Source organism: Antechinus flavipes, chromosome 4, assembly GCF_016432865.1.
Source record: "Antechinus flavipes isolate AdamAnt ecotype Samford, QLD, Australia chromosome 4, AdamAnt_v2, whole genome shotgun sequence".
NCBI classification, from domain to species: domain Eukaryota; kingdom Metazoa; phylum Chordata; class Mammalia; order Dasyuromorphia; family Dasyuridae; genus Antechinus; species Antechinus flavipes.
The window spans coordinates 241,807,417-241,829,669 of NC_067401.1; the positions used below are offsets into that span (position 1 = coordinate 241,807,417).

At 37.5% G+C, this 22,253-nt stretch overlaps 1 protein-coding gene across 2 annotated transcripts in view; it reads right to left on the reverse strand.

The window, feature by feature from the left end:
* Window positions 1–15,693, reverse strand: part of SLC17A5 (solute carrier family 17 member 5) — a 64,775-nt gene extending 49,082 nt beyond the window's left edge. Inside the window, exons 1-4 of one of the 2 annotated variants that reach the window (XM_051997272.1) lie at window positions 15,498–15,590; window positions 15,139–15,328; window positions 10,764–10,960; window positions 3,381–3,614 (exon numbers count right to left, since the gene is read on the reverse strand). In XM_051997272.1, the coding sequence (XP_051853232.1) occupies window positions 3,381–3,614; window positions 10,764–10,925 (396 nt within the window). In that variant the 5' untranslated portion in view covers window positions 10,926–10,960; window positions 15,139–15,328; window positions 15,498–15,590. Of the gene's footprint in view, window positions 1–3,380; window positions 3,615–10,763; window positions 10,961–15,138; window positions 15,329–15,497 lie in introns of both variants that reach the window. The other variant, XM_051997271.1, reaches the window with a different exon arrangement.
* Window positions 15,694–22,253: the final 6,560 nt, after the last annotated feature.

The following is a 22,253-nucleotide window of genomic DNA, read 5'->3' on the forward strand; positions in this document are numbered from 1 at the left end:
CCAAATATCAAAGTCTTTCTTTACATACTGGAATGAGACTTCTAATTTAGGGCTGTTCTTTCTAAGATATGATTATTAGTAAATTCAAGAGAATTCATTAATCACAACTTAAGGTTCAAGTAAATTTCTAGTTTTTAAAAAGGTCAACACTTTTTCTTTCCTGAAAGCAATCCAAATGTGGTTTTGGATATATAGCCTTGACGAACAGTGAAATTCTTTGTCTCTAGCAGACACAATTGTAACTATGTAATTCTTTGTGTTCACAGACACAATTTTAGCCAAAATAAATGAAGTTTAACTACACCTATACAGTGATATCTTCAGACACAAACAACACATTGTTAGGATTTGAAGGCATCAGAGTTCTGGCCTAGAACTTTCATGCTACTCCCTTTTCTCTTTAACAGACCATGCATACATTGTCTTTGCCACTAGAATGGAAGCTCCTTGAAAGCAATGACCGTTTTCCTTTTATTGCCTTCATGTCTCTTTGTACTACTTGGCACATAGTTATAGATTTACTATTTCGATTGTCAAGAAATGAACATGATAAATGTATAGCAACTATGACAAGGTGATAGGAGTTCCTTGGGGCTCTCCCTCTAGTTTCTAGGCTACACATTTACATCATAAGGAGGGTCTTTTGGAGACATATAATGTTGCTTGTTACTGTTGAGTTACTTCAGTCGTATCCAATTGTTCATGACCCCATTTGAGGTTTTCTTGGCAAAAAATACCAGAGTGGTTTGGCATTTCCTTCTCTAGCTCATTTCACAGTTGAGGAAATGGAGGCAAACAGTTACCCAGCTTGCCCAGGGTCACATAGCTAAGTTAGTGTTTGTGGGCACATTTGAACTCAGGTCTTCCAGACTCTAGGTCTGACACTATCTCTTGTATCACCTAGTGGCCCCATCATTATCTGCAATTAGCAGATGCATTTCCCAAAGGCTTTTGTTGTTTGTCCTTCATTCTCAGAGGACCATGACCAAGGAGATAATGTTGTGACAAGCAAATGAATGTATTTAAGTGAGGGAGGCCGGTGCAAGATCCCCTGCATCACTTTTTCCTCCAGAGCTATCTGAGTCTAGTGGCAAAATATAGATCAGGATGACTAAAGGTGGCCCTGGATGCAGTGGGAGATCTTGGCCTTTTAAGCTTTTCTGATCTCAGTTTGACTGAGATAGTATCCATTCAGTGATTAAGGCTAGGTAAGAAATGAAGCAAAGAATGACACTCCCCCCTTTTTTTTTTGGCCTGGTTTCCTCTGCCCCCTCAAAAAAAAAAAAAAAATCCAATCTGGGAGGGGAAGATCCTTAGGATTTCTGACCAAAACAGAAACCAATTGCTGTTTAATATAATGATCTACAAAAGACTCATGATAGAAAATGCTTTCCACATCCAAAGAAATAACTTTGCAGATCAAAGCATGCTATTTTCACTTTTTCCCCCCCTTTTTCTTTTTTGTGGTTTTCCTTTTGTTCTGATTCTTTTTTCACAAGATGATTAATGTAGAAATGTTTAATATGACTGTACATGTATAAACTATATCAGATTGCTTGCTATTTTGGGGAGGGGGGAAGAGGTAAGGGAAGGAGAAAAAAATGGAAATCAAAACCTTATGAAAGTAAATGTTGAAAACTGGAAAAAAAAAAAGAATGTAAATACAAAAATAAAAAGAAATAATTGATATTTACATTTACTCTGAGTCAACTGGGGCCCAAATTGTTCTGCCTCAGTTTCCTTGGTGGCAACCCCCTTCCTGGCCAGTAGGACTGAGATAATTAGGGCTGGGAGTCTGGCCACTCTGGCATTCCAAAGAGTCATAAAACTCCAAATGGCTTATCTCAAACGTTTGGACCTCTCCTGGCTCAGACTTATTGTCTCCTAGCTTCTTCACTCTCAACTTATCAAAATTTATGATCCTTCCTCCTTATCTCCAACCTGTTACAACTGAATTTATGGTCTTTTCCTGGAACTTCCATCCATCCAGTGCTTCCCCCCCCGACTTTGTTTCCCTGATAGCTGGAGCCCTATAAGAGTCTCTGGAATCCCTTACTCATTGTTGGATGCTTTGAGATGGGAGTCTCATCTAGCTGGCTGGCTAATATGGCTGTCAGTCCAAACTCTCCACTATTAAAATATTAAAAACCATCTAATCTCTGTCTTGCCTCAGTTTCTCTGGCATTACAAAACAATTATCAATTGGGGCTTTGTTGGAATCCTTACAAACTGCTAACTCATTAGAGTTGATAGATTGTTGATCTGATCTTAAAAGATGATGTTTTGGGCCAGAACCTGAAACAAGGTACTAAGTAGAACTAATTAATACAATGCTTGTGTTTGCACCTTTACTCATTGGAGTTCACAAGTATGCCAGCTTCACAAAGTAAACTTTGTAACTTTGTGAGTTCACACCTCCCTTGAAGCTCTTTGGGCCAAAGAGCACTATGGGAGAAAACCCATAATCCCTCTCTTTCATATCCCACAATTCATCCCTCTGGTATAAAAGAAACAGACAGAGGCTCTCCGTCAGATTTCACCGGAATGACATGAAGAGTGGAGCTGGCTGGAGGCTGAAGAAAGCAGAGGCAGAGGCTGAAGGACAAAACCTTTGGCGACATTCGGAGGGAGCTCTTGGAACCAAGCAGAGAGATAGGCCTCTATGTAAATTATGTATAATGTGGAAAGACAAGGTCCACATTTTGGCGCCCGAACAGGGACCGACAAAATCCTGATTCCAGGGAAGGCACCCAGAGAGAACTTTTATAATATTTTAAAGAAGAACAAGAACCCAACATTTGAACTCACAACAGGGCTTGGCCTGAGACTTATTGTTGACCAATCAAGAAGAACCAAAGTGATCTGGATTTAAGCATGGTCCTTAAAAAAGATTTGTAACTGGTAAGACCCAAGATATCTTGGGAGGTTTCAGCAAATCAGAAAAAACAAATTTCATTCCTTTGGTTAGAGCACGCACAGGTAAGGGTATACTACCCTATGAAGAAAAGAAAGAAGGAAGAAAGGAAGAAAAAAGAATAAGTTGTATTGCTCAGCTGATAAAAGGCACAAAAATTTGTAAAAGAAGAGACTGCAGAATGTATAAAAACAAATGTAAGATGAAAGAAAAAGATGAAGGTTTTTAAATAGGAAAAGGATAGAATAGAAAGAATTAATAAAAATCAGTAACAATGATTCCATGTTCACAAAGGATTGAAGTCCCTATTTAGGGTCTGAGGTCCTTAATAAATATAAAACTCAGTACAAATAGAATTTCAAAATATGAATTGTTCATCAGTACAGATGAGATTGGTAATTGACTTAAAATATAAAATTTTCAAGAAAATATAAGATGAAAAATGAAGTAATGATAAATAACTTACCTCTCCTAGTCCTTCCAGGGCACGAACTGCAATAAGAAAGCCTACTCCCCAATCTGCAGCAATAGGGGTCAATAATGTGAGCAAAGAGGTACCAAGTATTCCAAATCCCAAAAGTAGCTTTCCTCCTATTTTACTGGCAACATATCCACCAGGAATCTGAGTGATGATGTAGCCATAAAAAAAGGAGCCAAGAATCCATCCCTGAGTTTCTGCATCCCAATGGTATTTCTTTCCCTAAAACACAACAATAAAAATTATTTTAGTATCTGATTTTGAAGACTTATTTTTCACTACAAAATTCATTTTCTTTGTCCACTATTTTAATCTATATAATACAATTAAGAAATGAGAACTTTGGGGCAGTTAGATGGCCCAGTGGATAGCATACCAGCCCTTAAGTCAGAAGGACCTGAGTTCAAATCAGCCTCAGATACTTAATACTTCCTAGCTGTGTGACCCCGGGTAAGTCACTTAACCCCCAGTGCCTCAGCAGAGAGAGAGAGAGAGAGAGAGAGAACTTTTTGCTAGCTAATATGACTATATGAGCTCTGGGAATATAGTCTGAAGGAACTTTAATGATACGCAGGGAGCTGAAATCTCCAAGCCTTCAGGAAAGATGGCTATTTTAGGGAACACCTTAGGACAAAGAAAACAATATAATCAGCTGAAGCTGTTTCATAACTTATGGAACAAAAAGTTTCTTATGTTTTATTCATAATATTAAGCATTCTATATTTACATTCCTTTGAGCTTTTGAACACGTGCAGAGACACTAATTATCCTGGGATCATAAAAAATATTATTGTTCAGTCATTTCAGTCATGTCTGACTCTGTCATCCCACTTTGGATTTATGTTTGTTTTTTTTTTGGCAGAGATTTGCCATTTCCTTCTCTAGTTCATTTTATAGAAGAGGAAACTGAGATATACAGAGTTAAGTGACTTGCCCACTGTTAGGATTCTTACAAAGTGATGTCAGTTGTTTAATTTTAGCATAGTGCTTAGCAGTTCTCTAGTTCAGAGTTCACACCTTTCACACCTTTAAGAGTTCACACATTAGTTCACATATTAGCTTTGGAGATTCACAAGTCAGGATTCAGTATGAGATTCACAAGTTCAGTAGAGGAGATTCACAAGTCACAGCTTCCACAATCCCACTCTCAGAGGAGGAGTCAACCTTTGAGTTCACACCTATAAGAGATCATTTAGAAGAAGTCTTGGAGCCTCAGCCAGGAGTCAGTTGAGGAGATTGAGAAGCCAGGATTCAGTTGGGCAGAACAAAGGATTTGGGAGAAAAGAGGCTGAAGCTGGAAGAGGCAAAGGAGTAACGGGAGCTCTTGGAACGAAGGAGAGAGATAGGCCTCTAAGAAAACTAACTGGGCTATTTTGAAGGAGACAATAAGGGATTTGGACCTTTAACAGCTGACTGCATTTGAGGTGATTATTACATGGAACCGAAACAAGGCTGTCTCCAGAAGCTCTCCAGGAAACCTGCTTCCATAGAATGATTATATTTTAGAAAAGAAGAACACTACAGCCCACAATCACACAATAAATATCTGTGGCCAAATTTGAACTCAGAAAGAGGTATCTGCCTGATATCAGGCCCAGTACTCTATCCACTGAGCATTTAGCTGTTGCCCAAATAATATATATCATCTAGCTGAATTACATTATAAACTCACTATAGATAAACATTTTATTTGATTGGGGGGCGGGGATGACAGCAGCAGCAGAGATCAACACTTAATTTTTAAATCTCAAATAGCTTTGGTTTAACTCAAGTGACATGTGAAAATCTATTGAGAATATATTTATCATGGATATGCCAGCACACACACACACACACACACACACAAATCAACTACATTTTAATCATACAATCAGATTTTGGATTATATATACACACAGCTTACATTCAATTTGTAGATTTTCTATGTTTATCTGCCTACCAAATTGGCCTTTAAAACCAGAAACAGAAATTAGGACTGATATTCTGGTTGATATTCTGACTGTTTACTGACTATTCAGTATATTCATCTAACTTCTGACTATATAATCTACATACATCTGACTATATAATTTATCTGAATTCCAAAGCCAAACATAAAAAATTTTGAAATTTTACACTGTCATTTGGCAATGTCATTAATTCCCACAACTTCAACTATCACCTCTATGAAGTTGACAAATTTCTATTTCCTACAGGTCAACTGGGGCAAGTGGCACATGAAATCCCATATAAGTGAAACCAAGTTAATTATTTCTGCTTCTAAACTAGATCTTTCTTACTTCCCTATTTCTACATGTGTTATCACTATTCACACAAGTTTCTCAAATTTGAAATCTGGGTTTTTTTTTTTTTTTCTTGATTCTTCCTTCTTTGCCACTTATCATATCCAATCAATTAGAAGTCTTACTATCTCATTACTAGAAACACGGTATTCTAAATAAGGGACCAGAAAAGCCCTACTGACCCTTTGACCTAAATGGACATCTTGAATCTTAAGAGTTTTGGATATCAAATTTTAGGAAAAATATTGTTAACTTAGAACATGTCCAAACAAAGGCATGTAAAATTATGAAAGGATCAAATCTGCTACATGAAGGAACTGGGTATAGTTAGCCTGAAGAAGAGAAAATTTGGGGAAAGTAGGAAGGTTAAAGAGAGGAGCTACATTTAGAGGGCTGTCAAATGAAAGAGGATTTAAAATAATTTTACTTTGTTTCAGAATTCTCTTCAACCTCGTCCAATGAAAGCCAGAAAATTCTATGTGAAATCACACAGAGTAACTATTATGGTATTTCTTATTTTTATTTTTGAAGTTTCATTTTTTTAATTAATAGTTTTATTTTTGTTATGGTGGGGCAGCTTAGTAGCATGGTCACAGAGCAAGTCTTCCAAAGTTGCCTGTATTGAAATCCTGTTTCTGATACTAGCTGTGTGATTCTGGGTAAATCAGATAACATTTCTCAGCCTGTTTCTTTATCTGTGAAAGTTTTAGGGGATAAAGCTCAAAGGGCTGTAGTAAGAATGTAATAAAATATATAAAGCTTAAATATATAAATGCTAGCTAAAATTATCGTCATTTTTTCATATCTAAAAAATACCAATTAAATATGTACATTCCCATATGTAAAGAACAAAAAAAAGGATCATGCAGAAAACTGGGAATTCTCTTCTATGGACAGTTTACTTTAAAAAAAAAAAAAACACATCAACGGTTTGACTCTGAGCTTCTTTTCTACTAAAAAATACTTTAATGATCACTTTCTTTTTTTTTTTTCTAGGAATGTTATCACTTATGCCCCTCACCTCCAAATCTTCCCTAGCTTGTTTCTTTTAATATATATTAAATTTTACATAATAGTACTAATATTGTCTTGCTACATGTGTACCCCTCTGAATCTCTTTCTGATCTCCCAAATATTTTAAAAATGTTTCAGTGGTCTTTTATTCTTTTCCTTTTTATTTTGCTTCACTATCACTATCTCCCAAATAAAACCCCCACTTTGTAACAAAAATAAAATTACATATAACCAATTTGTGTTCTAATAATCATGATTAAAAATGTAGGTCTGGGGGCAGCTAGTTGGTGTAGTAGATAGAGCACCAGCCCTGAAGTCAGGAAGTTCAAATCTGGCCTCAGACACTTAACACTTCCTGGTTGTGTGACCCTCCGCAAGTCATTTAGCTCAAATTGCCTCAGCCAAAAAAAAAAAAGAAAAGAAAAGAAAAGAAAAAGAAAAAGAAAAATGTAAGTCTGGGTTTGCACCTTATGTTGTTGTTGTTGTTGTTATTTCAGTATCCTTGAGTCTCCCTGACCTCATATGGGGTTTTCTTGGCAAAGATAATGGGATAATTTCCTTCTCCAGCTCATTATGAGGAAACTGAGGCAAACAGAGTTAAATGACTTGACTCAGGTCACACAGCAAATGAGTCTCTGAAGCCAGATGTGAACTCACAGAGTTCCAGGCCCCAGGCAATCCACTGTGTTACTTAGCTGCCTTTGGTACTTTATGATATGTAATTTCAAAAAAAGTGATTTGTCATTAAATCCACTTCATTAAAGAGCAATTTTGTGTGTGTGTGTGTGTGCCAGGTTCTACTGCTCTTTTAAATGCCAAAGGCATAAGAAGAAAATTTTATGCTGAATGTTATGTTGCTGCCAATGTCTTCTTTGGCAAAATAAGGATAGTTTTTTCTATCTTTGGTTGATTTATTTTGTATGGTCTCTCTTACCCTAATCTATTATCCACAATTACAAAGTGATTTTTCTTAGGCACAAATTATTATTTGTCCTACTCATATTACTGTCCTACTCAATAAACCTCAGTTCCTTGCTATGGTCTCTTTGGCTTTTAAAACCAGCCATAATTTAGTCCCATTCACTTCTCCCTTCATTTATGTTACCCACCTCCCTATATGTCATGATTTAGCTGAACTGTCTGTCCTTGTTGTTACTCTCTTGGTTACAGGCCCAATAAATGGAGCATTAAAGTTGATTTCAGAAATAACCCGGATTCAAATCCTGTCTAATATATTCACTTGAGCTGCTATATGACCCTGAGAAAGTCCTTAATTTCTCCATACCTCAGTTTTTGTTTTGTTTTGCATTTTTGAGAAACAGCAGGATATCAGAGGATAGAACACCAAACTTGGAGTGGGTAAAATGCCCATCCAAATCTCTTCTCAGACACTTGGAGTGACTTGTCCAGGGTCTCAAGAGCAGGAAGTCACTCCATCTGTGGGCCTCAGTTTCTTGCTGCATAAACATGAGGGGGTGGAGCTCAGTAACTTCCAGGATCTCTTCCAGCTCCAAATCTAAAATTCCATCCCTATGTTGGTTATTGCCTATATCTGGGAGGCACTCTCTCCTTACCTCCATTTTCTTATTTCCTTCCAGATATATCTCAACCATTGTCTCCTGTCTGAAATCTTTGCTGAACCCTAAATTGTCAGTGTCTTTCCTCCTTAGACTGCTCACTAATACACACACAAGTATATATGCATATATGTGTGTGTATATACTGTTGCTACATGTCTCTCCCAGTAGAATTTTGGCCCACAAAAAAAGTAGGGACTATTTTACTTTTATCTTTGTATCCTCAGTACCCTGCACAGGGTCCTATATTCAGTGGATGTTTAATAAATGCTTGTTGATTAATTTCCCCCATTAAGCTCCTAGAGAAAAGGGACAATTAATTTTTGTTTAAGTTAAATTGAACTCATTAAGTTTAATTTAAAATATTAAATGGAAATTGTAGAATTTCAACTTAACTGAAAGAAAAACAGAGCTGTTCAAAAGAGCAATGGACTACCTTAGGAGGCAGTGAAATTCCCCCCATAATTGACAGCTTTCAAGCAGAGATTAAATGTCACTAACTTGTTAGGAATGGTCAAACTAGAAGACTTCTGAGATCCCCTTCAGCTATGAGATACTTTTATAACCTCTCTCACATGTCCTCTCCTGTCTATTCTCTCTGGAATCACTCCAATACTGGCCCTTATTTCCAACTGCCATGGCTATTGAAATTGCTTAATAAGTCTGCTGTTGCTCTTGTGTTCCTCTTCTCATAGAACTGCCAAACTAATCTTCTTTAAGTCTAGATTTAAAATAAAGAAAAAACCTTTCAGTGGTTCTTTACTACCTCCCAAAGAAAGTTTATACTTTTGGCATTCAAGGCTCTTTGAAACCAGCTTTATTTCATGATTCTTTTCCATATACTTTGCACTCTAGCCAAGTATATTTCATACTTTTTAGTTACATGCCTTTGTTGTTATGACCTTAAATCTTTTCTTCTTAATTTTTTATTTTATTCTCACCTATTCTTTAGAGCTCAGCAAAAATGTCATCAGACCACCTTTCCTAAGTCTTTTATTTGTAATGGTTCTCCACACTCTGGGCTGTATGTAGCATTTCAGCAGCTTCCCCTGCAGCCTCCCCTTCTACTCACCACCCCTCCCCCCCCCCCCCCCCCAAAAAAAAAAAAAAAAAAAAAAAAAGCGATCCAGAGACACTGGTCTTGTTGCTATTTTTTAAACAAGACACTTCTATCTCCTGACTCCAGGCATTTTCAGTGGCTGTCCTACATATCTAGAATTTTTTTCTGTCTTTTATCTTTAGCATCCTTAAAGTCCCTTTAATTATAGTGCCTTCACATTGTTGATTATTGTCAATATATTTTGTACACACCTTGTCTGTACAACAGTCCTCCCCTCCCATTAGAATGTGAGTGCCTTGAGAACAGGGAATGTCTTTTGTCTTTCTACATATGCTTATGCTTATGATCACAGATATCAGTCTATGATAAGTGCTTAATATATGCTTATTGACTGGCTGACTATTCTTAGGTAAACACTGGGAAACGAATGTAAACCGTTTGCATTTTTGTTTTTCTTCCCGGGTTATTTCTACCTTCTGTATCTAGGATATACTGTGACATATTTAACATATATAGGACTGCTTGCCATCTGGGGAAGGGGGTAGAGGAAGGGAGGGGAAAAATCGGAACAGAAATGAGTGCAAGGGTTAATGTTGTAAAAAATTACTCTGGCATGGGTTCTATCAATAAAAAGTTATTAAAAAAAATAAATTAAAAAAAGTAAGGTCACTGATTTCTCCTACTTGCACCAATGACCTGATCCTTGCAACAACCAAAAAATAAAAAAAAAATTTTTCAATAGTTTATAAAACCATCAGTGAAAACAGATGTTCACTTTTCAATTCCCACATCCAACAGTTATTTGGACATGTACCTATTGCCCATTTGCTCATAGACATATTCAAATGTGGAGAAAATTATTCTCTATGATGGTCCAGAGTTTTGTTTTTTGATTGGTAGATTGGCACTTCTCCATGAAAAAGTCATAGTATATAAACCAATTAGAGAGTACAGAAAGTTGATGTGATAATACACCAGCTCTCCTGGAAATAGCAGTGTTAGCAGCAACAACAACAACAAAAACAAGTATTAAATAACATTCCTTTAAAAAAAAGTGATGTCAACATTTACCTCCTTGACTATAACTAAAGTATAACTATATAAATGCTTTTCAAACAGATCAATATATATAGTATAATAAAATAAGAGAAATTATTTTTAGTTTATGTTCAAAATAGTATCAGAATAAAACTGCCAGGATGAATTTGCTATCTCAGAGGTTCCATCTGCTACAACAGAAGGGTGGTCCTAAAGGTAAAATCTGAAAGTGACAATGCTTATGGGAACTTAGGGGTTAAAAAGAAATACTATTACAAAATTGTGCTTATAGCTTTTTTGCTCAATGTTTGTACTTAATCACCTAACAATAGCTATTCTGCTTTAAGTCTATTCAGCAAAACTATCTAATATTTTTAAAATATAAAATCAAAATACTTACCGTTCGATTATGAAAGTCTCCTATGGGAGCAGAATGTTCTGGGCACCCCTCAGAAGTTGTATTTCTCTCCATACTTTTATTTGAATCTACCATATCCACTAATGCTACACTTAAATTCACACGTAAGGCGTAGAGTATGAAGAATCCAAAAAAGGCTATCATTGCTAAATTGTAACGAGTGGAACAGCATATGGGAACTGAAACAAAAATGAGTAAAAGTATTGTTAAGCAAGAAGGTACCCCAAAATACCAAATATAAATGCATCCAAAATAATTCTAAAATCAAGTGTAATTCCATTATTTATAAACAATATAACAAAACACAAACCATCCTATAGTATCAGTAACATATATTTAATTTTTAACATTTAAATAAACTATACTTATTGTATTTTTACATCTGATATTTAATTCAACTTAACTTATTTCTACTGTAGGTAGAGCATTATATACTTCAAGGTCCTACTGGATTATGACTTAAAAAAATTTTTTTTTTTTTTAGATCTTTGATTTCATTTGTGCTGAGAGTTCCTGGGGAAGAAATTCCTACTAAGGAAGACAAGTAGTTGTTCTGCAAGACCTAGTATTTAGAGTTTTTAGGGCATTTAGAGGTTAAATGACCTGCCCACCTGATGCCCACACACAGCCAGGTTGTGTCAAAGACAGGACTTACAAGGTTAATTCTTTATATATTGATTCCATAGATTCAAATATTTTAGAAATCATCTAGTCCATACCCTTCATTTTATAGATGAAAATTAGACTTCACGAGTTTAGGTGACTTGCCTAGACCACACTGGTAGTAAACAGCAGAGCTAGGATGTACCACTCATTTTGTCCTCTGTTAGGGCTATAATGTCAAGGAAAGTTAAATGGCACAGTGGATAAAACCTTGGCCCTGAAGTCAAAAGAACCCAAGTTTAAAACTGCCCTCAGACATTTAACACTTATTAGATGTATGACTTGAGTAAGTCATTGAATCCCAATTGCCTCACTTATCTTGCCCCCAATTAAACATTTAGAAAAGTGATGTGGACTTGGCTGTATTAAGAGGGACACAGTAGTACATAGTCAGCTGTCAAGGTGAGAAAACTTAAGTTCAAGTTCAGTTTATGATACACTATTATTTTGTTTAAAGTTAATATATTTAATGATAAATTGCAAATAATTTGGAGACAATCATTCTATATATTATCTCACTTTTAAAACTTTATTTGAATATTGTTTATATTATTAATTTAAATTTTAAAATTAATTTTTAATGTAATAAACATTTATTGAGTGCCAGCCATATATAAGTCACTGAGTTAGACTACGGGGGTGGATTCAGAAAAGAACAAGATTCAGTCCTTTAAGAATTTAGTAGTAGGGTAGGCAGTTTTGATCTAAATAGAAAACCCTTTCTGGGTAAAGGTCACTCCAAGTACATGGTTGTATTTATTTTTACTGCTCATAGGTTTTTGGAGGGCTTATATCCGAGATCCTTGACATATAGGTCAGGTTGCCAGATGGCAGAATTCTGGAGAAAAAGGATACTACTGTAAAAACTTGAGTTATATAGAACCTGCTGGTAATCATTCCTTTCTGTGAGGGAAGACCACAGTGACAAGGCCATAATGATAAGGTGATACAGTGGTTAGAGCACCAGCCCTCTCAGGCTGGACCTGAGTTCAAATGTGATTTCAGGTACTTAACACTTCCTAGCTACGTGATCCTGGGCAAGTCACTTGACCCCAATTGCCTCAGCAAAAAAAAAAAAAAAAAATTACTAATGGGGAGAAAAGAATGAATAACTACAATAAATAAATGAATATTAAAGTTTAGTAAATGAATAATAAAAAACAAATATTTATTAATTTAAAAAATTTTAATTAGTAAAAAAAGTTCACATTTACCTGATAATTGAAAATCATTATAAATTTCTATTATTGAATTACATTTAATACATGAATATTCATATTCTCCATCTTCATTAGCTTCACCAAATATTGCTTTTCTGCAAAATCACCTACTCCCTCTCCTCTACAGAAATATTTATTACTATGACTAATTCTTCTATCTCTCTTTATTGTTCTCTTGTCCCTTCCACGCAACATGTTTAGGTCTCTCTTCTCATCTTCACTATTAAACTTATGAATACAAGTTGTCAATATCCAATGTCTTTTTGCTCTCTGATCCATTCCTTCCATATTGATGTCACAACAATCTTTCCTACCCATAAATCTGATGTTTCAACTAAAAAATCTTTGGTGACTTTCTATCACCTACCAAGTGCAGGAAAAATGTCTCTTTAATCCATTTAATTGTCTGATATTTCCCTATCTTTCTTTTATTATTCTACATTACAGATAAACTGGTCTGCTTTTTAATTTCCAAACAGGCCTTTGTGTTGTGGTGCCTTTATTCACTTCTTTTCTGCATTTGAAATTCATGCATACTTTGTCATGTTCTACACATTTTAATTAAAATGCTATCTCCACAGAACCTTTCTTGCATCCTCAATCTCTCAATGATTTTTATCCAAACACCACATTCTATACTTTGTTTTGTAATTCCTTTGTGTTTATCACAAAGATTTTGTATCATAGTTACTTGGGTTTGTGTCTTTTCCCCTAGATTATTAGTTTCTGAAAGGCAGCCATGCTGTCTTATATAAAACTCCCTTTCTCAAGTCCAGTGTTCTGCATAGGATGTTGGCTGAACAAATCATAAATTACATTGAAGACCCAAAGTCTCCCTGTCATTATTATTACAGGTAATGTACTATAGTACAGTAACAATACTACACTTTGTTACCTGTCGTTGCTACAGGTAATGTACTATAGTACAGTAACAATACTACAGGTATTACAGGTAAACAATTACAAGAATACAGTTTTCAATATGTTGCTCAGCATTCATAGATGATGTCTACCAGTTTTGATCTAAATAGAAAACAGGTTCTGGGTAAAGGCCAATCCAAGTACATGGGAGTATTTATTTTTACTGCTCACAGACTTTTTGGGGGCTTATATCCTAGATCCTTGATATATAGGTCAGGTTGCTAGATGGCAGAATTCTGGAGTGAAAGGGTACTACTGTAAAAACTTGAATTATATGGAACCTGCTGGTAATCACTCCTTTACCTGTGAGAGAAGACCACAGTGACAAAGCCATACATATTATGTTAGATAACAAAGGATAAGGTTAAACCATAAATTAGACCACCAAATGCCAATATAATTATGGTACTCTAGTATTTGTGAGGTAGCTAGATGGCTCAATAGATAGAGTGCTGGCCCTGGAGTCAGGAAGACTTGAATTCAAATCTAATCTCAGATATTTATTAGCTGTGTGACTCTGGGCAAGTGGTTTAATTTCCTTAGCTTCCTCATATATAAAATGAGTTGGAGAAGGAAATGTCAAACCACTCCAGTTCTTTGCCAAGAAACCTTCCAAGAGATTTCACAAACTAAACAACTAATTAATATGTTTTCATGTCTTTTTGTTTTCTGTTTCTTTACTTTGGTTTTATTCTATTCTCTTTTTTCTTTACTTTCTGCTTTTTACTTTTGGAGGTCACAGTGACTTGGTTAAGATCACTTAGGGAGAACGCAGGTAATTGTACTAGGGATTATTTCAATAATAATGATGGTAATGTTGTTCAGTCATATCTGACTTCTTATTTAAAGTTTTCTTGGCAAAGATACTGGAGTGGTTTCTCACTTCCTTCTCTGCTTATTTTATAGATGAGGAACTGAGGCAAACAGGGATATGTGACTTGCTTGGGGTAACAATGCTAGTAAGTCTCTATTCACTTCACTACCCAGATACCTAATAATAAAATGGAGCATTTAAATGGTATCTTATTTGTGCCAGACTGAGACAAGCACTTTAGAACTAATATCTCTTAGTCTTCACAACAAACCTGGGAGATAGGTGCCATTATGGGTTCTCATTTCACAGTTGGTAAACTGAGGCAGGCCTTGATTAAGAAACTTGGCTAGAGTTACACAGCTAGTGTCAAAGAACTGCTTCTTTACTTTAATCACAGGCTGTTGCTGGGAAAGGCTGGAATAAAATCTTTCCAAAATCTTTGAAAGCTTCACTACATAAATTCGAAATGCAGTAACTTTATATAATACATTTGCCCATAATTTTAAAGAATTAAAAATATCTAAATATAGTACATTTACATATGCCCGTTCCCCAAATTTTAAGTGCTTAAATGCAACTCGGTTATATTCCCCCCTCCCCCCCCCAAAAAAATATCAGCCGCCTGACTTCAATCATCCTCTTCCAGATAGGAAAAGGAAAAGGAGCAACAACAGTTTAATCTCGAGTCACAAGACTATCCTAAATGCCAGGTGACAGATCACTCAACAAGGAAACAGACCGACTCTTAGGGGCCCACGGAGCTCTCGAGGCCGTAGCCGTCCCAAGCAGTTCCGAACCAGGAGGTGACAAAGCCTCTGGGGACGGGGTGCGGGTGAGGGCGGTGCAGGGAGCGATCAAGTTCAAATCCGCAACTCCAGTCCCACTCACTCCAGCAGTCCAAGAAAGCATCCTCGGAGCTGGAGCACTTCCTGGGAAAGGAGGTGAGGGAACAGAAGTAAAGGGGAGAGGGTGTGATTCTGTCGGAACGAGGGCTTTGCAGCCCCCCTTCATCCTCCCGGACCTGCCTTTTTCGTCACATCCCGGTTGAGGAGAGGGAGCTCTGACCGGGTTTCTCCCCGGGCCCTGCACCCTGCTTACCTGGGCCACCCTGTGGGGGCTTCTGCAGTAAGGGGGTCCTGTGCAATGCATCTTCAGACTCACTGTCAGAGAGGTGGTCCGCCGGGGATCTCATGACGTCTCTGGGAGGAAAGGGATTAGTCCAAGATTAGACGTAGGGACTGGGGCGAGCCGGGTGCCTCAGAGACTGCAGACACATCCGCCCCGTCCCGCTCGGCCCCGCCTCTGCCCTCCCCTCCTCCCGCCCCTATCCGGACGGCAAGTCGTGAGTCTAAAGCTCAGAGAGAGAATTGTCGCCCTAGTCCCCGGACGCCATCTTGAGAACGGGCACTTCCTCTAGAAGGTACCGCGATGGAGTCCTGCCGCGGTCTCCATCTTAAGTATGGGCACGGCTTCAGGGAGGTCTGAAGGCTGATTCCACCCCTCCCTCTCTTCCTTCTCACCCCTCTTCCCCTCCCCCTATACCGCCATCTTAGGTGTGGGCAGTGTCCCTAGTATTGCCCAAGACTCTTCAGGTTTTTTGCACCTAGTTAGGGAGGTGGGAATGTCTTCATTCACTTATCTCTCGGAACTTTGCGCTTTCTACTTGTCTACTCCTACATGTTTTACCCTGAAGGGGCCTCGTCCTAGCCTTCCTTATCTCTCAAAAATCCTGACTATGCTTGTCACGTTCTGTGGGTTCAGTAGTGTCTGACTCTGTGTGACCTCTTTTGAGATCTTCTTGGCAGAAATACTGGAGTGGTTTGCCATTTCCTTCTCCAGCACATTTTAGATGAAGAAACTGAGGCAAACTGAGTTAAATTACTTGCCCAGAGTCAACAACTAGTGTTTTGAGGCCAGATTTGAACTGAGGTTTGATGAATCTGACTCTAGGCGGTATCGGCAGCCATCTAGCTGCCAAAAATTTATTGATTAAGAAAGTTAACGATCCCATTTGTTTAAAAGAAAGCATCAAGATTACATCCGCCTCTTTGAAAAGGGAACCACAATATTTGCTGGAACTCCCAAGTCTATCAATCAATCAGCTATTCTATTTCAAGAAGAACTGCCGGAACCTCTGTCAAGCCCTGGACCAAGTGGTAGACCCACAAAGACAAGCAGTTTGCTCTTTACCCCAGGAGGCAAGATAGTCCTAGATAGAAGAATTGGATGTGGGAAGGATGGGGGGTTTGGGAAGGACTGGGAACGGAGCGGGTAGGGAAAGAGGTCAGAAAAGACTTTAATGAGAAAGTGACATTTTTTCTTTTAAAAATTTAATATTTATTTAAAATTAAATACAAAGTAAGAAACAAAATAGAAAGATAAAAAATAAAATAAAAAACCCAAAACATTGTTTTGTGCCTAGCAGAACATCAAGGATTCAAAATGTGTAACAAATTTCCACATCAAGAAAGCATGTATAATAATAAAAGACATTATTTTCATGACTTTCCATCTTTTCTTTGCTTCCTTGTAGGTTATTATTTATTTTTTTTGTTCTCTGCAGTGCACTTTTTACTTTATTATTTTTTCCCCTTTTATCCTCCCCTCCCCCAAGCCAGCTACAGTTAAGTAGGAATACACACAAATTCATACCCATACACACCACATAATACATATTTCTGGCATCTATATATCTACATGTGTAGACATGCATCCAAAACAATATTAACATGGCTGACATAATATAGATTTCTCTCATGATTGAATCTTTAAGTTTGACTTTGAGATCAATGATTATAAGCCCTACTTCTTTTTTTCCTAATAAATTCTACTCCGAATCCTTAATTATTGTGTTTGTGTATATCTCTTGTTTCTTATCCCTGCTAACTTTTTTATTTTAGTTCTACTCCTTAACTTGCTTTGCTATTAATGCTTCCTCCCTCAAGATTGGATTCATTCCCTATCTTCTCTCCTCACTTTTCCCCTCTTTATCCCATGTTGGAATCTTTACAAACTTAATCACCTTATCCCACTTCCATTAATTTAAACATCCTTCTGTATTCCATTGTATCCTGTGTTTCTCTCTTTATCCCTTTTCCATTATTCTACACTCCTTATCTCAGAACGATGAATCTATACACTCTTCTAAACTCTACCTTATCTTATTCCTTTCCCCCTTATTTCTTTAGAGATTTTGACAGGTGCTATACCCCCATGCTATACACACACACACACACACACACACACACACACACACACTCCTCTTGTTCCCTATTTAACTCAATGTGAATAGGTTTTCAGAACTACCAGCCCTCCTTTCCCTCTGAATGATGCTGTATTGATCCTGATGAAGTCAGGAAACCAAATGATGCAGTTAGTGGCAGTGCAGAGAGTTGTGGGAACTCCTCTTTGTTTGGCGCAGGTCCAATGTGAAAGAATTCATGAACCTGAAATATTAAACTGGCAAAAGGAACCTTATAGGCATTGAGAAATCAGCTTTTGCTAGTAGATTGACTTCTTCAGTAGCAAGGTCCTGACAGAGAAATAAAGGTCCTTGCAGAGAAATCCTGGCAAAGAGATAAAGAGGGGTTAATGCTGAAAAGAGAATGTCTTCACACCAGGCAAGGGTCCTGGCAGGCAGTTATGCTAAAGAGAGATCCCTTGGCATGGCATGATTCCTGCTTTTAGGCCTCTGCCAAGAAATGAGCCCCCAAATTGCCCTTTAAATAGGAAATCTGACACTGAAGTTTCTATTGAATGAAATTCCTTCAATGTTGTCACTGCCCCCAGGCCTAGCTTTCCAATTGAATAAGACCACTTAAGTTCAAGCTAAGTAGGAGTGGTCCTGGACTAATTTTCAGCTCACTAGAGAGTGTAGAAATATCAGGTCCAGATCTCCAGCTAGAGCTATGTAGGGAGTAGTCCTGAGCCAATCTTAATGAAACCACTTAACTGTCCCAGGGGTGGGTCCCTGTCAGGAGAGTTTCAGGGCTCACCCCAAAAGTCAAGGACAGTTTCATGGCTCCCCCATCAGTTTTTCTCCATTTCATTCAGGTAACATAACTATTTTTACCTTTTAGTAGAGTTTTATTTTTTAGAATTAGATCACACTCAATTCTGCCCCAATCTTTCACAGCTTTTAGATTGTCCAATTTTTTAATGTTTTTTCTTCTTGAGCTGTTTTTTTTTTATGTTTCACATTCTCTTCTTTTTTTTTATTCTTCATATTTTATTTTGTTATTTCTTGGTCTTTATAGCTTCACTGACTTTCCCTTCCCTAATTCTAATTTTCAAATAATTGTTTTCTTCTTTAGGACTCTGGGTCTTCTTTCCTAAGTGCTTAACTTTTTTTTCCATAATCTTTTTGTTTTTCTTGAATGGTTCTTCTTTCTACTTACTTTCTTCTTCTTCTTCTTCTTCTTCTTTTCTTCTTCTTCTTCTTTTCTTTTCTTCTTCTTTTCTTCTTCTTCTTTTCTTCTTCTTTTCTTCTTTTCTTTTCTTCTTCTTCTTCTTTTCTTCTTCTTTACTTCTTCTTCTTCTTCTTCATTTTTCCTCAATATCTGTTATTTGATTTTTGAATTCTTTTCTGAGTTCTTCTACACAATCTTTCTGAGCAGGTAGCCATGTAATGTTACTCTTTGGGAGAGGCTTTTTTTTTTTAAACTTCAATTTCCTCTGAAGATAAGGGAATTCTTCCCTATTCCCTTAGTAAATTTTTATAGTTGGATTTTTTCTTCTTTGCCCTGTTCCTTTCCCCATCCAAATTATAAAATGCCAATGACAGACCAGCTGTATTGGCTCTCACAGAGACCATGAAAGCAAGAAAAGGAGAAAACACTGGTGTTAGTGATCAAGACATTTTATTTGTGCTAATTTTAAGTTCTAAAACCACAAAGTTGCTAAGGAGACAAAAGGAAAACAAAAAATAGACAAATCAGTCAAGGTATGAAGGGACTGTGTGAATTTAGGGTTCAAGGAGAAACTAACATTCTCAAACAGTCTCTTCTCCCTATCCAACCTGTTTACCATTCTAGTATATCTGTTCCCAATCCTTCTCAGCCTTCATTTGTCTGTTGGCTGGCTCTTAGGAGGGTTCAATGCTAAGTCAGGATGATCTGAAGTCCTGTAGACTAAGCACAGACTAAGGAGTATGATTACCTGAAGAGGTACATGAGTCTTAAAGGAAAGTTGAAATTGCTGTAAAGAAAGTGATCTGTAGTCCTAAACTTAATTTTGTTCAATATTGTTGCTCTACTATAATCATTTTCAAGTTATTTTGAGAGGGAAAATCAAAAAATCATTTACCTGTAAATGGAATAGTTGAAATTTACTTAGATTTTAAAATCTCCAAAAGGTTTTATATACTTCATCTCCTCAACAGCCCTAGCATAGAGCTTTAGAGACTAGAGTTTTATCTCTTTACAATTATCCTATAAGGAAAATGCTAGAGCTAATATTATTTTCATATTTCAGATAAACTATATGGCTTAGTAGGAGTGAAGGAGATCTGGGTTCATGAATTTGCTTCTAACATATGGGTTCTTAACAGAGAAAAATGTTTGGATGCCAGAAGTGTCATGTTTAGGAACAGCAGAAAGGATCGGTTGTTTCAAGAGTGAGTGGGAGTAAAATAGTAAGACTAAGACTCCTTTGACTCTTTGGGGCAATGATAATGTTTTTAAAAATACATAAGATTACAATGAAAATCAATTTAAATATAGTAGGATCTCTCCAGACTCCAGCTCTGGAGAGATCTTGTGGTAGCTCTTTTGACTTCTACCATGCTGAGCAAAGGTCCCTTCCAAATCTAAATCTTATCATCCTATAAAAGGAGATGGAGAAGCAGAATCCACAATTATAGTAAGATTTTTATGAATGAATGAAAAAGAATTTATTAAACATCTATGTTGGGGTCTCTAGCGAGTGCAGACCTGCTGACACCAGTTGGTGTCTGAGCACTTACCCACAATTATTGTTGCCTCTATGACCTTCGGAGATGGACGTTTCCGTCTCCAGTTATGACAGAGTAGTTCTGACACTCTTTATGCCAGGGGTCCTCAAACTAAGGCCCGTGGGCCAGATGCAGCCCACTGGGTTATGGCAAAATCAGACCATAAGTGATGTTCAACCTAAACTTGCGTTAGCAATGCACCCTTCCGGCACTGGACTAAGGTGATGGAGACAGAGTGTGAGGCGATACTAAGTTGAGGTGAGTTCTCAGGTCGGGGTGTGGGGTGTGGGGAAGGGAGAGAGATGCAGAAGATGGAGAACTGACAGCCCACGGCCTTGTATAGTAACAGCAGCCACCACATCAGACAGGCACAGGGGATATACAGTGCATGCTGCGCATGTCACGGCTGCTGCAGGGGGAATTCACTGCAGCAGTGAAGGTCAGAAGCAGGAGTGCGAAGAGTGGGAAGAGAGAGTGTGGGAAACGGAGGCATCACAGCATAGAGGAAGCTTGGAGGAAGGTGGGCATTGCAGTCTGTCTGTCTCTGTGTGGGCAAAGTTATTGCTGGTGTAGAGGACTGGAACTATTGAATTCAATGCACTGAGGTCGGGACTGCTGAGCGCTTGAGGCTAATTACTGATTGGACCATACTCTATGGGCATGTGCTTGGAAAATGGTCCTTTCCACTATCCGTACTGGCTCAATGATTGGTGTATAGAGGATTGTAGGAGGGACTAGGGGGTGGAGAAAAGCTAGCCAGGCACACACTATCGGTGGGAGATGAGGAGAAAGTGGTTGCAGAGAATCTGCTTCTATCCTGTTCAACTCTTGAGTTGAAGACCAAGGATAAAGACTGAGGACTTTTGCTTATCCTGACTCCAGCTGATTCTGGGGAGTCCTCGGTGCTAGCGCGATTGTTATTGCTGATATATTGTTTTTGTAGCACTGTATATATATATATATATTGGTATTTTACTAATAGCAATTTGGAATCTCTAGGAAATAATGATGTCAAGAAAAAGAAAAATTGACTCCGAGTATAGGATATTCAAAGAACAGTGGACTTATGATTACTTTTTCACGCAGTACAAGGAAAGAGCTGTATGTCTGATATGCCAGAATATAGTGTCTGTGTTCAAAGAATATAATTTGCGTTGACACTATGAAACTCAACATAAAGATAAATATGATTGTTTGGTTGGAGAAGTGAGAAAAGATAAAATATTAAAACTAAAAAATACATTGACAACTCAGCAAAATACTTTTGTGAAGCAGAAGCAGCTAAATATTTCATCACTGAGAGCAAGTTTTCAAGTTGCCAAGCTAATAGCACGCACTGGCAGACCATTTGTGGAGGGAGAATTTGTTAAAGAATGCCTTCTTTCTGTTGCCAAAGAGATGTGTCCAGAGAAGGCCTATTTATTCAGTACAGTGAGTCTTTCAGCACCTACAATTACAGGAGGATTGAAGAAATAGGAGACAATCTGCATCAGCATTTGCAAAACTCCATAAAAAAAAATTTCATATTTTTCCTTGGCACTTGACGAAAGCAATGATGTTTGTGATTCTGCACAACTTCTAATTTTTATTCATGGGACGAATGATTATTTTGAAGTCATAGAAGAGCTTGCTGCACTGCAAAAGCATCAAAGGAACAACTACAGGAGAGGATATCTATGAAAAGGTTTGCCAAACTATGAATGGTTTGGAGCTGGACTGGGCTAAACTAGCCAGTGTGACAACTGATAGTGCTTCTAGCATGGTGGGGTCTAAGAAAGGAGTAATTGCTCTCATTAACCAAGAGATGGACAAACATAATCAGTCTCATCCAATAGCCATACACTGCCTCCTCCACCAACAAGCGCTGTGTAGTAAATCACTGAAGTGGGACTCTGTTATGAAAA